This window comes from Camelus dromedarius, chromosome 4, assembly GCF_036321535.1.
Source record: "Camelus dromedarius isolate mCamDro1 chromosome 4, mCamDro1.pat, whole genome shotgun sequence".
NCBI lineage: Eukaryota > Metazoa > Chordata > Mammalia > Artiodactyla > Camelidae > Camelus > Camelus dromedarius.
In genome coordinates, this window is record NC_087439.1 from 14,084,940 (window position 1) to 14,100,050 (window position 15,111).

Sequence of the window (15,111 nt, forward strand, 5' to 3'; positions counted from 1 at the left end):
GCATAGGTCAATATACTATATATATTTTCCAACATCTTTACTATACTGTTCTTAAAACTGTCAGTGACGGAAATTAAGAATAATATTTATATTCTTAATTATATTATATTTTATAAAATATCAATTAAATGTTTCTATTTAAGGGGTATATATAATTATGGTACATAGCCAAGGGTAAGAAAGAAGAAAGCCATAGAATTGTAAAAATAGTATTAAACTGAATGAGAGCTTATAAAAATAAATGCTTTTTTTCTAACAAAGAGAAATTACCATGTGAATATGTTTATTTTGCTTTAAAAAATAACATATAAGGGTATATATAAATATGTAAGGTTACTCATCTGTATGAATTGAATCTTTATTTATTATTTCTTTTATAAAGAATAGAATGTGTAGATGGAACATATCTCAACATATTAAAGGCCATTTATGAAAAACCCACAGCTAATGTCATACTCAAGGGTGAAAAGCTGAAAGCCTTTTCTCTAAAATCAGGAACAAGACAGGGTGCCCACACTCACCACTTCTATTTAACCTAGTATTGGAAGTTCTAGCTACAACAGTCAGACAAGAAAAAGAAATAAAAGTCATATAAATTGGAAGGAAAGGAATAAAATTGTTACTACCTGCAGATGACATGATTCTATATATAGAAAACCCTAATGTTTTCACAAAAAAATTTAGACCTAATAAATGAATTCACTAAGGTTACAGGATATAGAATAATATACAGAAATTGGCTGCATTTCTATACACTAATTATTACTTATCAGAAAGAGATAGCAAGAAAACAATCCCCTTGAAGATCACATTAAAAAGAATAAAATACAAACTTAACCAAGGAAGTGGAAGACCTATAGTATAAAACACTGATGAAGAAAACTGAAAATGATACAAAGAAAGGGAAAGGTATCCAAGACAGAAGACCAGAAGAATTAATATCATTATAATGGCCATTCTACACAAAGCAATCTACAGATTTAATAGAATCTCTATCCAAATACCAATGACATTTTTCACAGAAGTAGAACAAATAATCTTAAAATTATGGAATCCTTAAATTCTGTAACTACCAAAGACCTCAAACTGCCAAAGCAATCTTGAAGAAAAAGAAGAAAACTGCAGGCATTAAGTTTCCTGACTTCAGACTATACCACAAAGCTACAGTAATCAAAATAGCATAGTACTGGTACAAAGAAACAGGCATATACATTAATGCAACAGAATACAGAACCTAGAAAATAAACCCACACACCATGGTCAATTCATCTACAACAAAGGAGGTAGGAATATGCAATGGAGAAAAGACAGTCTCTTCAGTAAGTGGTGCTGAGAAAATTGGACAGCTACATGTTTAAAAAATGAAATTAGAACATTTCCTCACACCATACACGAAAGAAAAATGAGTTAAAGACCCAAATGTAAGACTGGAAACTATAAAACTCCTAAAAGAAAACATAGGCAGAGCACTCTGACAGAAATTGCAGTGATATTTGGGGGGGGGGGGGGATCTGTCTCCTCAGGCAAAGGAAACAAAAGTAAAAATAAACAAGTGAGACCTAGTTAAACTTAATAGCTTTTGCACAGCAGATGAAAAGGCAACCTACTGAATGGGAGAAAATATTTGCAAGTGATATGACAGATAAGGGGTTAATATCCAAAATATATTTACTCTAAATTTGCCTTTACCAATGAGCCTTTTCCTTTTATAATGTTCATGTTTCTGGTTGTGGATTTTCTTTTTTCACTTAGAGTAGTCCCATTAACACTTCTTGGAAAGCTGGTTTGGTGGTACTAAACTCTTTTAACTTTGGCTTGTCTATAAAATTCTGATCTCTCCTTCAACTCTGAATGAAAGTGTTGCTGGCTAGAGTTTCTTTGGTTGTAGGTTTTTCACTTTCATCAATTTAAATATATTGTGCAACTCTTCTGGCTTGCAGAGTTTGTGCTGAAAAGTTAAGAGTTCCCTTGTATTTATTCTTTTCCCCTGCTGCTTTTTTTTTTTTTTTTTTTTTTTTTTTTAACGAAAGTACTGGGGATTGAACTCAGGATCTTGTGCAAGCTAAGCATGCAGTCTATCACTGAGTTATACGCTCCCCCACCCCTTGTTGCTTTTAATATTCATCTCCTTATCTTTAATTTTTGCTAGTTTAATTTCAGTGTGTCTTGGTACGCTCCTCTTTGGGTTGACACTGTTTGGTACTCTCTGTGCTTCCTGGACCTGGATGTCTGTTTTCTTTTCCAGGTTAGGGAAGTTTTAAGCTAATTATGTCTTCAAATACATTCTTTGCCCCTTTCTCTATCTCTTCTCCTTCTAGGACCTCTAGAATGTCAATGTCACTATCCTTGATGTTGTCCCAGAGTTGGTTGGTTGGTTAGGTTTCCCGACCTTGGAGAAGTGGCCTTTTGTAGGACACAGCCTATGCATCTCAATAGCATATTCCCTTCTGGTCACCGGAGCTACATGCTCTAGAGGTGACCCCTATTTTGGCTGCATGGGTTCTTCTGTTGTGGTGGGCTGACTACTTTGGCAGTCTGGGAAGCGCAGCTGGCTCCTTGTTTGGTTGGTTGTCAGGCCCTGACTCTTGTGCAGAGGCTGCCAGCTATTGGTTGTTGGGGCCATGTCACGAGGTGGCTGGGTATAGAACCCCTACTTGGGGCTGGTGCTGGCTCACTGGTGGGCAGAGCTAGGTTCTGAGGTGAATGGTTTTGGGGCTGGGATTCTTGGATCTAGTGTTGGCCTGCTGGTAAGTCAAGCCAGTTCCTGACATGGCTGACTATAGGTTCTGGGGTGTCCCAAAGCTGGGGTGCTAGCTCGCTAGTGAGTGGGGCTACATAATGAGACAACTGGCTGAGGAGTCCAAGGTATCTCAGATCTTGTGTTGGCCCCTGAAGGGAGGGCCAGGGTCCAGAAGGTCCTGTGGCTAGACCTGGTTGTCTGATGGGCAAAGAAAGGTCCTGGGGTCTCTGGATGCAGGGCCCTGGGTGTCCCAAAGCTGATATCAGCACACTGGTGGGTGGGGTTGGATCCTGAGGCTGCTGGCTGAGTTGCCCAAAGTGTCCCAGATCAGGTGTTGGCCTGCTGGTGGGCAGAGACAGAGACCAGGGGTTCAAAGGGCTGGTGCTGGTCTGCTGGTGTATTGACTGTGTCTTGAAAAGGCAAGCTGTGAGGCTGTGGTGTTCCTGGGTCTGGTGTCTGCCCACTGGTGGGCGGAACTGGGGTCCAAAAAATTCCCAGGGCTGGTGCTCACCCACCAGTGGGGTAAAGCCAGGTCCTGAAGCTAGTATCATCCTGCTGGCAGGCAGATCTGGGTCCTAGGGTCTCTGGATGCAGGGTTCAGGTGTCCCGGAGTTGGTGTCAGACCACTGTTGGGTAAGGCTGGTTCCAAGGCTAGAGCTAGCTGGTGGTAGGTGGGGCCAGGACCCAGGGGGATTTGGGGATGGTTTCTGCCCACTGGTAGATGGAGCTGGGTCCCAGAGTCTCTGGCTGCAGGGTCCTAGGGGTACTGGTTCTAGTGTCTGTGTACTGGTGTGTGGGTCTGAGACCAGGGCTGGGTCCAGAGCAGCTGTGGGCTCAGGGATCCTAAGGTAGCCTGTCTGCTGATGTGAGGGCTACGTTCCTGTCCAGCTAGTTGCTTGGCCTGAGGAGTCCCAGTACTGGTGCCTAAAGACTGCTGGGTGGGGGCAGGGCTGAGTCCCAAGGTTAGGAAGCTGGAGGGAGGTTTCCAAAATGTCCCTTGATAGCATCGGTGTCCACATGATAGCATGAGCTCCGCAAAATGGCTGCTGTCAGTGTCTGTGCCCCCAGGGTGAGCTGACGTTGCCTCTGTCTCTCTGGGAGACTCTCGAAAATCAGCAGGTAGGTCTGACCCATGGTCCTTTCAAATTACTGCTTCTGCCCTGGGTCCTTGAGGCTGTGAGAGTTTATGTGTGCCGTTTAAGAGTGGACTCTTTCCTACAGCTCTCTGCGTCTCCTGAAAGTAAGCCTCTCTGGCCTTCAAAGGGGACTTATCTTCTTGCTCCAGGACTCCCAGGCTGGGGAACTCAATGCGGTCCTCAGACCCTTTGCTCCTTGGGGAGAAGCTCTGCAGTTGTAGTGATTCTCTTGTTTGTGGACTGCCCTTCCGGGGGATATGGGTCTTGAATTTACCATAAATCTGCTCCTTCTACTCATCTTGTTGTGGTTCCTTCTTTATGTCTTTATTTGTGGAAGATCTTTTCTTCTAGGTTCCAATCTCTATAGCTGCTCCATAAATTGTAATTTTGGCATGCCCATGAGATGAGATGAGCTCAGGGTCTTCCTACTCTGCCATCTTTGTATGCCTTGTCTGAGGACAGCGTTTTAACAAATAGATTTGCCATGATTATAGCCTGCATGTGGTACCACCTGGCTAGTCAGAAATCTGATAACCTTTCTTGATTTCAAATTTTAAGAGGTGAAATTTTGGTTGCCTTCATCCAACAATTGTTGGCTTGTGCCACTGCAATTTTTTTTCCCCCATAGTTCAGCTCTTTCTTCAAACATGAATTAGAAAGTAAGTTCCTTGATTTCATGGTGATACAAAGATTTTTATCTATCCCTGCATCCCAAATATTCAGCGGCAGAACAAGTGAAAATTCAACAAAGAAAAATTCTAAAGTAGTATGCAAATCAACTCATGCTATCTCTATGTATGATAATTCCAAAAATACTGCTTGGTTCCAGTCAAAACAAGCATTACGTAATGACCTATAAATAAATAGTTGGAGCAAAAAATGTGAAGGTAACATTTTCCTTGGAATCATTCTGCTGCTATATATGAATTCCCTCTCTTTGTTTTAGGCTATTTTGTAGCATACCTTTTAAAGCCAGACACTCAGTTTCCCTTTCCATATTGGTGCATAAGCTCTTATTTTTTAATCTTAATAATGTTTAAGCATATGGCTTGGAGTCATGTTTACAATCCCTCTCTAATCTCAAAAAGTGATTTGATAGAACTATTTATGACTGCTGGTGTTTTCTGCCAAGACCACTGGTGATATTCAAATTATTGACAGTGGAAAGGATACAGCTAATAGTTATGAAACATTTTCCTCATTATGACACTGTGAATGAGCTTTTGTTTGAAATAGTTCTGGTTTTATGAGATAACATTTCCAAACACTTAGAAATGATTAAGAGCAGTTTGGGGGCTAAAATCACTTTTTTTACATAATTCCTCTTCAAAAAGTTATATACCCTTTAATTTCCTCCTTCATTAGAAGTCCAATTATCTTCAATCCAAAAGAATGCCTTAAGACAATTATTTCAGGAAAATGATTTACTTTTGTTTTATTTTTGACAACCATGGCCAATATCATTGTTACTCATAGTGTCTGCTAACCATGATTACATAGCTAAAAGTGCCCACAATTCATATGTAAAATGTATATAAGCAGGGAAATGACAATGTGAGGTTATCTTAATTTTTAAAATAAATTGGCAGTCACATTTTAGCAAAATAAGTCTTATTAAACGATAGGCTATTCTGTTATCACATTTTAAATAATATTTTTTTCTCAATTGCCTGCTACAATTTTATTACAAAGCTTTTCATAGTGATCTAATCTAATTAATTATAATTAAAATATTCCTAATTGCTCAATAAAAATATACACATGAATACAATTTTTATGCTCTGATAAGATATTTTTTCCCCTAAGAAAATGGCCTAAGAGAGAAAGTATATCCAGACTTTAGTCTAGCATGAGCTTAAAAACACAACTGTGTTTAATAGTGCTTGTCTTGGAGTTAGGAGGAGAAAAGGATTAAATAAGTTCCTTTGAATTCAGCTGAAATCATGGCATGTATTTTTATTTACAGTTCTGAGTTAACTAGTTTCAAATATAAGCTGCATTCCAATCTTTATCCTCACTCCCTTCATTGAATTCTGACACATCTAGGACTTATAAATTGCTTGATTACCTGTATTGTGAGATAAATGTCTTTAGGGAGTTTGTGAATCGTAGACAATCAGTAAAGTAGAGTATTTGTTAAATATGACTCGGTGGTAATTAAGAGTCATGGCCAACACAGAGCAGAGTAGAACTAGATCTTGAAATGATTTTTAAAAGATTGAATATAAAAGCATAAAGATAAAATGGCATTAATCAACATATGAGAAGAACTACAATGAGATGGGGTTGGTGTGAAGTATGAAATACCAACAAAATGGAATAATAACCAAAAGCTTTTCTTTGTTTTGTTTCTTTTTTGAAGTATCGTAGAGACTAGGAAAGCAAAGAATAAATGCTGGAAAAAAAGTAGATAATTAGTGACCAGAGGAAAGACCTCATTAGCTTGTGCAAGGAGATGATCAGTAAGGAACAGTCACACAACCAGACAGTCACAAACTGAGTGTCTATTCCTGACTTACCTGCTTGACCACCAAAGGCCTATGCTCCTCATCAAAAATGTTACTTTATGATTGTTACTTTAGAAAAATGCATTTAATTTTAGTCTCCAAATGAGTCATAATGAAATTAATTCACTTTGACTTTAATCAGTAAATCATAGCATACCCTGTCATTAATACCCATTCCTGCTTTCTGCCTCCTGTCCTATCCCATATGGAGGGCTTCTCTGCTACTGATTTCAGCCTCTCTCAGTGATTCCTTAGCACTTTCTCTGGTATCCCTAAGACCATCTAATTAGGAAATAATAGATACTGCTCTGTACTGTTTGTTCAACTTTTTCAGGAGGGTTAGCATGATCTCCTCCAAGGAAATCTGTATTCTTAGAAAATAAGCATTATGTCTTGTATTTCCTTGGGATTCCTCAAGTATTATAAAGAGTTGTATTCAGAGGAGCTGTTCCCCTAATATCGGTGAAATAACTAATTCATTTAAAAACAAAAAAATGTCATTCAAAAAATGTTCATCAGCTGGTTGGTTTAATTTAGTCGAACAGATATATACGTACATAATCACTTCATGATTTCCATGAACATTTTTTTCTTATTAAATAAAAACACTTAACAACAGAAATTTTCAGTTCATCTCTCCTACCTGGCCATCCTGTAATTAACATGAAGATTAAATATTTATTCCAAATGTACAAGTAGGAATAATTACAAAAAGTATCTGATGATTTGCTTATCCTTTTAATTTGTGTAGGTCTTATGAGGCCTTATAATGTGTCTATTCATCATATGAACTCATCTAATAGGCAACACACTGAATTTCTGACATATAAAACAGTGATCACATAACTATGCACTATTTTTCAGTGGTGTTTGATAGCTAGATTTTGAACATCTGCAATAGCTAATTCATTGTCACTTAACAGGTTATCATAGTTAAATTTAACCTGAAGAGGACTGAATTTGTCACAAAGACAAAGTTCATATAAATTTGTACGAGCAAAATAAATACACTGTTATCTGAACATTTTGAGGCCAAACAGTGAAACTGGAGAAGGAAAATGACATTGATAGAATCCCAAATTATAAAATCAAAACACACCAACCTCAGCAAAAGGCCAGTTTTATAAAGCCTGCCTTTTGCTTGATCTGGAAAACCACAACAGAATTTGAAAGAAGTCAGAAAGAATGAAAAGTAAAGGGGGAGAAAAAGTTAGGATAACTGGGGTTAGATTAACATTTTTTTTTAAATCTTGGCATCTGTCTGGCTAAGCCTACACAGGAAACATTGGAATAAATATTCATTCCAAGGAAGTATTATTCTTAGAAACACATTTATTCATTTACTGAAAAGGATAAATGGGGAGAAAACAAAGCAGATGGTCACATGGGTATTTTCTACCGACAGATCAACTGATTCTAATGATATCTCAGCCCTAGCTTTTCACCTGAAAGGCTTTGCAAGTGCTGAAGCTGAGGACAAGACAGATATGTACGCAGAGAGAGCATTCTAAACAATACTGAAATGATTAAAGTAATTAATTATTCATTACTTACAAATGTTGTGTTTTCCAATAATAATGTAGTATCATTTGTTTCTATATTCAGTTTAATGACATGTCCATCCTCGCTTTTATACACCACATCTGTATCTGCAACAACAAAGATATTAACAATTGACAAACACATTGACGAGGTAATATTATGACTACAGAGGAGAAAATGTGCGTAATAAACAGACGCATTAGAACAATCACTGTTAGCCTTTAATAACCTGAACAGATTTCCATACTTGGCTCACGTTAATCCTCTTCACTGATCAGGAAGCCCGCCTAGCACATGGTCTATTATGCAGTGAAAACAGGGTTAGTGAGAGGGTTGCTCAGATTCTTGGTTTGACAAATGAAAATTAATTAAAATCCGGGCAATCGGCTGCCCATTCTGAGATGAGAAAGAAGGGTCAAAGAGAAGTGCCTCCAGTTTCCAAATAAGAAAGGAGAAAAAGAGACAAGTAAAGATTTACAAGCCTCTATCTGAGTTATCCTTTAGGCATACTGAAAGATGATCCTCTACGATCTTTAAAATAAGGACTTTATCGCCCACAAATAAACTGGGTTATTTTTGTTATTAACTTTACCTGCTGTCCTTTCTAGTGATGTTAAACAGATAATAGGTCTACACACATAAGAAATATTTATTTTGACTTGTATTCCTTCCTCTCTTCCCTTTCCTTTCTGTCCCATATTTATGAACGTAGCTCAACAGCAACGCTGGTCACCCGGGTTACTCATCTGATCTTGCCGGCTGACTCTGGTCTCCTGCCTTCCTGCTCTTGATTAACGCTTGCTTAATCAGTGGTCCTAGCTCAACTGGCACCTGTTACTTTTCTTCGTATTCTCAACTCTGGACCACTTCTTGATATGGATGGATATTCCCATCACAGATTAGCATAAATAGCATGCCTTAACAAATCAACCTTATAATATTTTCACAATAAATTAAGAGAAAGAGGACTTTCCCTTTCCACTGCACCAGGGAGATAAATGTAGCAAAAAGCCACTCAGTGAGTGGTTCTTCTCCCAGGGCACCAACACACTGCAGAAATCTAAATAGGAATGGAATTTGTGGGTTTAGGGAGAAAGAAGAGCCCTTTAGCACGAATAGCAATTTCTCTTCAATGGAAGAGATAAAATAACATCTAGCCTTATAATTTCATAGTAAGAAGAAACTCCAAGCAGGTGATGGATTATATTAAGGTGAAGAAAGGAAAATTAATTTTTATTTCTCTAAGACTCAAAGTAGAAGAAAGTGAAGCTTGTTTGAGAAAATAAAGACTACATTTAATATTTTTAAAGTAAATTTCATTGGACAATTATTTAGACTTGAAAAACATCTACAGAAATTTGACATTTATAAATACCTTTAGATCTGCCCTCCTGCAAATATTAATATTAGACTTTCCATGTTGCATTAGTGGGAGAAACTTTTTTTTTAATTTAACCGTGACTCCCTAGGTTAACATTTAATACAGATTTCTGCACAAATTATTTTAAAAGCATCTAGTATCTGCTTTTATTAATTCGTTTTAATTTTTTTCTGGTCTTTACAATCTGGTCTTCTGGCTGTCATATTTATCCTACTTTACTGTTTGATTTATAGTCACTAGTGGAATCTCCCAGTTTTGAAACTGCTATTATTGCATTAATAAATTACCTACTGGAACCATATTTCAAAACTGTCACCTCATATTTTGTTTAATATTAGGTAATGAAATATGAGTGAATCAGATCAATGAGTAAAGTGCATTAACACAGGAAGATTAAGGTAGGTGTACTTGAAACATTCTTAAAACACTGTATTATGCATGTCTATACAGTACTTTGATTAAATACTTTTTCTTCCTTTTCAGCTCATTGAAAGTCAAGAGTCAATTATCCCGAACATAGATTCAATTCAATTAGTTTTTTTTCTTAATGAGAGGATGTGACAAGACAGAATCACTGTCTAGCCTCTCCATTTGATCTACAAAAATGTATTTTTAGTGTCTGCCTGCCCCACCTCCCCACAAATGATTTCTCCTGTCATTTCTGTCCAATTCCTTTTTCCATAATTTGCTAGCCAAAGGAAAGACGTAGTAATATCCTAGTTTAAATTCTTTCAGATAAAGGCAACCTTTTATTTTATACCTAGTCCACACAAAGCAGGCAGTAACATGCTTCACATTACAGTTCAGTTCTCAATTTGCTATTGAAACTGAGAACTGAGGCCTCTGTATCCACCCCAACTGTCAGGACCTACATCTGTAAGATTTTACTTTTAATGCTTGCAAGTTCTTGTCCATGAGGAAAAGGCTTATAAATCAGTACAGAACTTTTTTTTTTTTTCAGAAACTTGCTAAAAAATAATTTACCTGAGTCATAAGCTCCTAAAACTGAGCACATTTCTTAATTATCAAGCAACTGTTCACTTAAGATTCACTTCAATATGCTTGCCTCCCTGTGTTCACCCATCCTAGACCATTACATTATGAAATGCACCCAGCTCTATAAACAGCCCCCCAGATTGAGAGACCTGTCTTAACAATTCAAGTCTAGATTCCCAGCCTATACGTAACCTCACCCCCACCCAACTAACTCCTCCTTATGGACACTCTGAGACTGTCAAAGGTTGTTCTCCCTGACTGCGGTAGGTAATAAATTCTGCTTTGCCTAACAGGCTATTGTGGGTATTGACAGTTGACAAAACTCACCTTTTATGAATATCAATATAAAGTCACTTTATTTTTTATGTTATTTATGAAATTATACATTTAATTTTGACATGATGATTCACGTTTAATGCTTCAAAATTAAATCTCTATTATCTATCATCTACCTGTGGAGAGGATTTTTGAAAAAGTGGAAAACAATCTTGGTAATTCAATTATTTGAAACATTTTAATCCAAATATGATTTTTGTTTAAAAAAATCTATTCTTAATGTATCTAAAATAAAAATTCTACAGCATCAATTTTTTTAATTCACAAACTGAAAAATTGAAAAAGAAACAGTAAAAGAAAATAATGAAATGATTATCACTGAAAATGCTCTAATAAATATAGGAAGGATTTGTTAAATATCAAATTAAGATTTAATCATTAATTAAACATATCAATGGTAAATCTAGAATACCGAGCCAGTCATAACTGAAACACTGAAGGTCCTCAACCATCTCTCCTAAAACCCAGTAGACTAAAATTAGACTCCCTACATTTTTGGCTACATCCTCCCTCAAAGTGTGTATATTTATACACACTTAAGTTCATTACATCTTCTCTATTTCTTCATCTCCCATATTAATATTGTGCTTTATAGCATTTCACTTAGAATTTTGTTTGAGTTTTTTAAATATTCTCTATGTCTCTACTTTTTTCCCAATCACACAGTCTAACATATTCTAAACAACACTTTGAATTCTCTTCTGCATTCTGAATACAATCGTGGCACTCAGATTACTCACTGTGTGACCACAACATATTTCCATAGTTATTAGCTCCTGATATCCTATAAAATCTTCCAGAGCATCCTTTGTTTACAACTGTCTCCTACTTCCCTCCCATTCTATTTTGCTTATGATACCCAGGAACAAAGGGCAAGGTCCTGCCCAGAGTTTTCACCTTTTTCAAAGTATTATTAGATTTTCAACACTTTTAAAAGTGCTCACTCAACCTCTTTTCTGAGATCCTATACCAGTCATTTAATATTTAATCATATAATTCCTTTCATATGATTTTACTTTTTTTTTATTTCATTGGATGTGTTTGTTTTGGGTTTTCAATTACTCTACACATTCAAGAAAGGCCCTATTTCTTGTCCCTTTCAGAAGTGAATGTATCCACACCCACACATCTTGCAGTCTACATTAACATGAATTTACTATTCCAAGTGCCTGCATTAATATGGCTTTAATATTTCAGAAAATCCTTGCCAGGAAGATGAGGTTGCAAATAATTTCGTCGTTTTTTTTCAGGGACTTTCTGAAAATCCATTTATTTGAAAAATAGGCTACTCAACTAATGCTCACTAAAGTAAATCTCTCTTTCTCAGAATAATACATAGCTCAAACAAATGGCTGTTTACTATTCAAGAACCTCTCCCAAACCCTCACCTCTGTAAATTCACCAATCCTAAGATCTTAAACACAAATTTCATCCAATACTAATCAATTCTACTTATTGAAAGACCTGCCAACATAGACCCCCAAAAGCTTCATGAACATCCCTGCTTTGCCATTCCTTTTGGGGAGTATGCTGCTTACTGTTGGTCAAGACAGCGATCTCCTTTACCAAAGTAAGCAACAAATTCCACTGTGCTTCATCGCATTTAACAGGTTATTTGGGTGCTAATTTAGGGGAACCAGTATTCAGCAGTTTGTCACATCTGTAGTATACAATATGGCACCTATCCCATCGAAGGGGCTTAACTCTTTCTCTCTGCTACAACATTAAGTCTTTCCACTACATTTATCATTCATCTTTTATTTTTCCTCTTATAATTTTATTTAGAAATACATTTAGCACTACTGACAAAGACTCCCTTCTTGACCTAAATTTAATCAGGCTCCTCTGATCCCTCTTCACCACTAGACCTCCACCTTGGCCTGCCTTTAGCAAGAATCCTGATAAGTCAGTTTACTGATGACCCTTGATTTGTTCCATCTACTGTCCCTCACACTCTGCTTCTGGGCTATAAACCCCAGAGTATTTAGAGTTGACTTCATTCTCTTTTCCTCTATTGTAATGGTCTCTCCTTTATTGTAATAAGTTTTGAATGAAGTCTTCCTTACAATTTTAACGAGTGGAGGGAATAATTTTTCTTTAACACAACCTTACAAATCCAAATTTATATAATCCACTTTCATTACGTTCATACTGATATCAAATTTAAATGGTGGATTATAGATTGACATAAACTAATTAATACTGATTAAATCAATATAAATCAATATAATGGTACGTGTTAGTGATTCGATTAAGATATTAAATAAAATATTTGATAACATATTTAATGCAGTTTTATATTTTATATATGTATATATATACAGAGAGAGAGTATGTTATGTTAGTATGCTAGATCAGGGTTTGCAAACCCGGGCTATGGCTGTGGTAGATTTTGGTACACCACGTTTATTCATTTATTCATTTACATACTGTGTACTGGAGCAGCTTTTGCACTATAATGGCAAATTTTAGTAGCTGCAACACAGACTCTATGGTTCACAAGCCTAAAATATCCACTCTGTGGTTCTTTAAAGAAAAAGTCTGCTGACTTCTGTGTTGAACTATTGATCGTTTGCTTCATTCAAAGAACATATTTTTTACTTACCATATTTATAAATCTGAGTTTAGTCACCAATCACTGCAGTGTCACTAGAAGAATGTACTTTCGGGTCCCCAAAATACCTACATACTTGAAAGAATTTTTGTTCTCCAATCTGGCATAAGAAATATATTTACCTCAAAATGATTTGAGTTCCTGGGAAATAGGATAAAGATAAGTGTACAAAATAAATGCATTTTTCTAAAAAGTAAGCAGGATAAAAGCCATCATCATTTAAAAGTTGTCATAATTCTAAGTAATCATCATTAATTCATACAGAAGTGTATCTTATGCATGGCACTTCCTGTGATAAAGAGCCCTTTCCAGGCTAGATAATGGAGCAGTTGATGGCCACTCAACTAAATGATGTTTTTTTGATTTGCAGCTAAATTGTGAATAGCAGTAATTTTCATATGATTATTTCATTCTTTTGATTATTTTCAAAAAAGTACACATAAGAGAAAAATAAACACCACTCTCCAGACTTTCAAATATCTCTTCCAACCAAAAGGTTTGTTTGCACAGCAGTAGCGTAAGTACCTACTTGTAACTGGTTCTTAACTTTCTTCAGTTAAAACCTTCAAAATCACTAGAGCTTTACCAAAGCTTTTTTAACTTCAGACTCAACTATCTCTGCTTGAGTGGTCTGGTCTACTGAAGTCAGTGAACAAAGGGAAAACATTCACGTGTTCTCTTCACTGAGCATCTCATGTGAAATGAGCATAAATGTTGGTTGTGTTTCTATGATCATAAAGGTCTAGAAGTCTACACTGGCACCTGAAAAGAATAGAGCTTATTTTAAGGAAAAATGTGAACTGAAAAATGTAAAGAAAAAATAAGAGGCTGGGAAAATATCTAAATCATTCCTCTGTCTAATTTTGTTTTTGTTTTAGTCAGCCACTAACTTGTCTCCATTTTACCTCATTCTGTAAAGATTAAACTGGGCTGATCTCAGTCTTCAAATGTACATTTGGAGGATGGCAGGTCACCAGTAATCCTTTGCAAGAAAAGAGTTTTCATATTACGGGATCCCATTCCTGTAAGGCGCCTCACTATATGAGAAGGTATCATCCAGCCCCCACCATATTGCCCTGTGATAATCTGTCTGTTGTTATGAGTAATAAACTCTTTGTCTCTGATCCAAAGGCCTCATATTTATATGTATGTTACTTGACAAGTAGGGTGAAACCTCAGACCGTTCAGTTACCCACAAGCTATCTTTCCTCAATTATAAACATCTCCCCTTTTTCTCTCAAGGTTTTAATTTTAATATTAATTTCTACATCACTAATAACATGGCCTCAAATTGCATAGTGACATTTCATTAACTTAACCATAAATCAAATAATCTTGCACCAAACTTGTAAATTAGAGACTCAAAATGGACATTAACTCTACACATCCAATTTGTGCTTTAATCTTGAAACATTGTCATTTAAAGCTCTTAAATCTACCATTTAAATTGAACAGATTATACATATATATGTATAATGTATATATATGTGTTTGTGTGTGTGTGTATATATATATATATATATCTGTGCAGACTTAACCAGTCATCACTTGGCTATTTTGTTAACCTACTTGGATCCTTTGTGGACAGTCCATGCATTTTAGTCAGTTTTGATTAAATCCTGACATTGTCCCACTGACAAACATATTTACTCTCTAGTATATTCGATAAAGTTATGTTCTTCCTACCAAGATGTGATGTCTTGAAATTGGTCTCACAGTTCAATAGACATGAATCTTGTAAACTTTGCCTATCTAGTGGTAGCTCATCTTAGGCAGATTCTTTTCCTATAAAAATGTTTTTCTAGTCATGTTTAATATTAGAACCCTCAAGAAAACAAAAGAAAAAGATATAGGTGATC

General features: G+C 36.2%; 1 protein-coding gene across 1 annotated transcript in view; it reads right to left on the reverse strand.

The window, feature by feature from the left end:
• The window catches only part of DPP10 (dipeptidyl peptidase like 10), a 559,220-nt gene that overhangs the window by 270,010 nt on the left and 274,099 nt on the right, over positions 1-15,111 (reverse strand). The window contains exon 4 of the mRNA XM_031451288.2: positions 7,938-8,032. Coding sequence (XP_031307148.1) covers positions 7,938-8,032 — 95 coding nt within the window. The remainder of the gene's footprint in view (positions 1-7,937; positions 8,033-15,111) is intronic.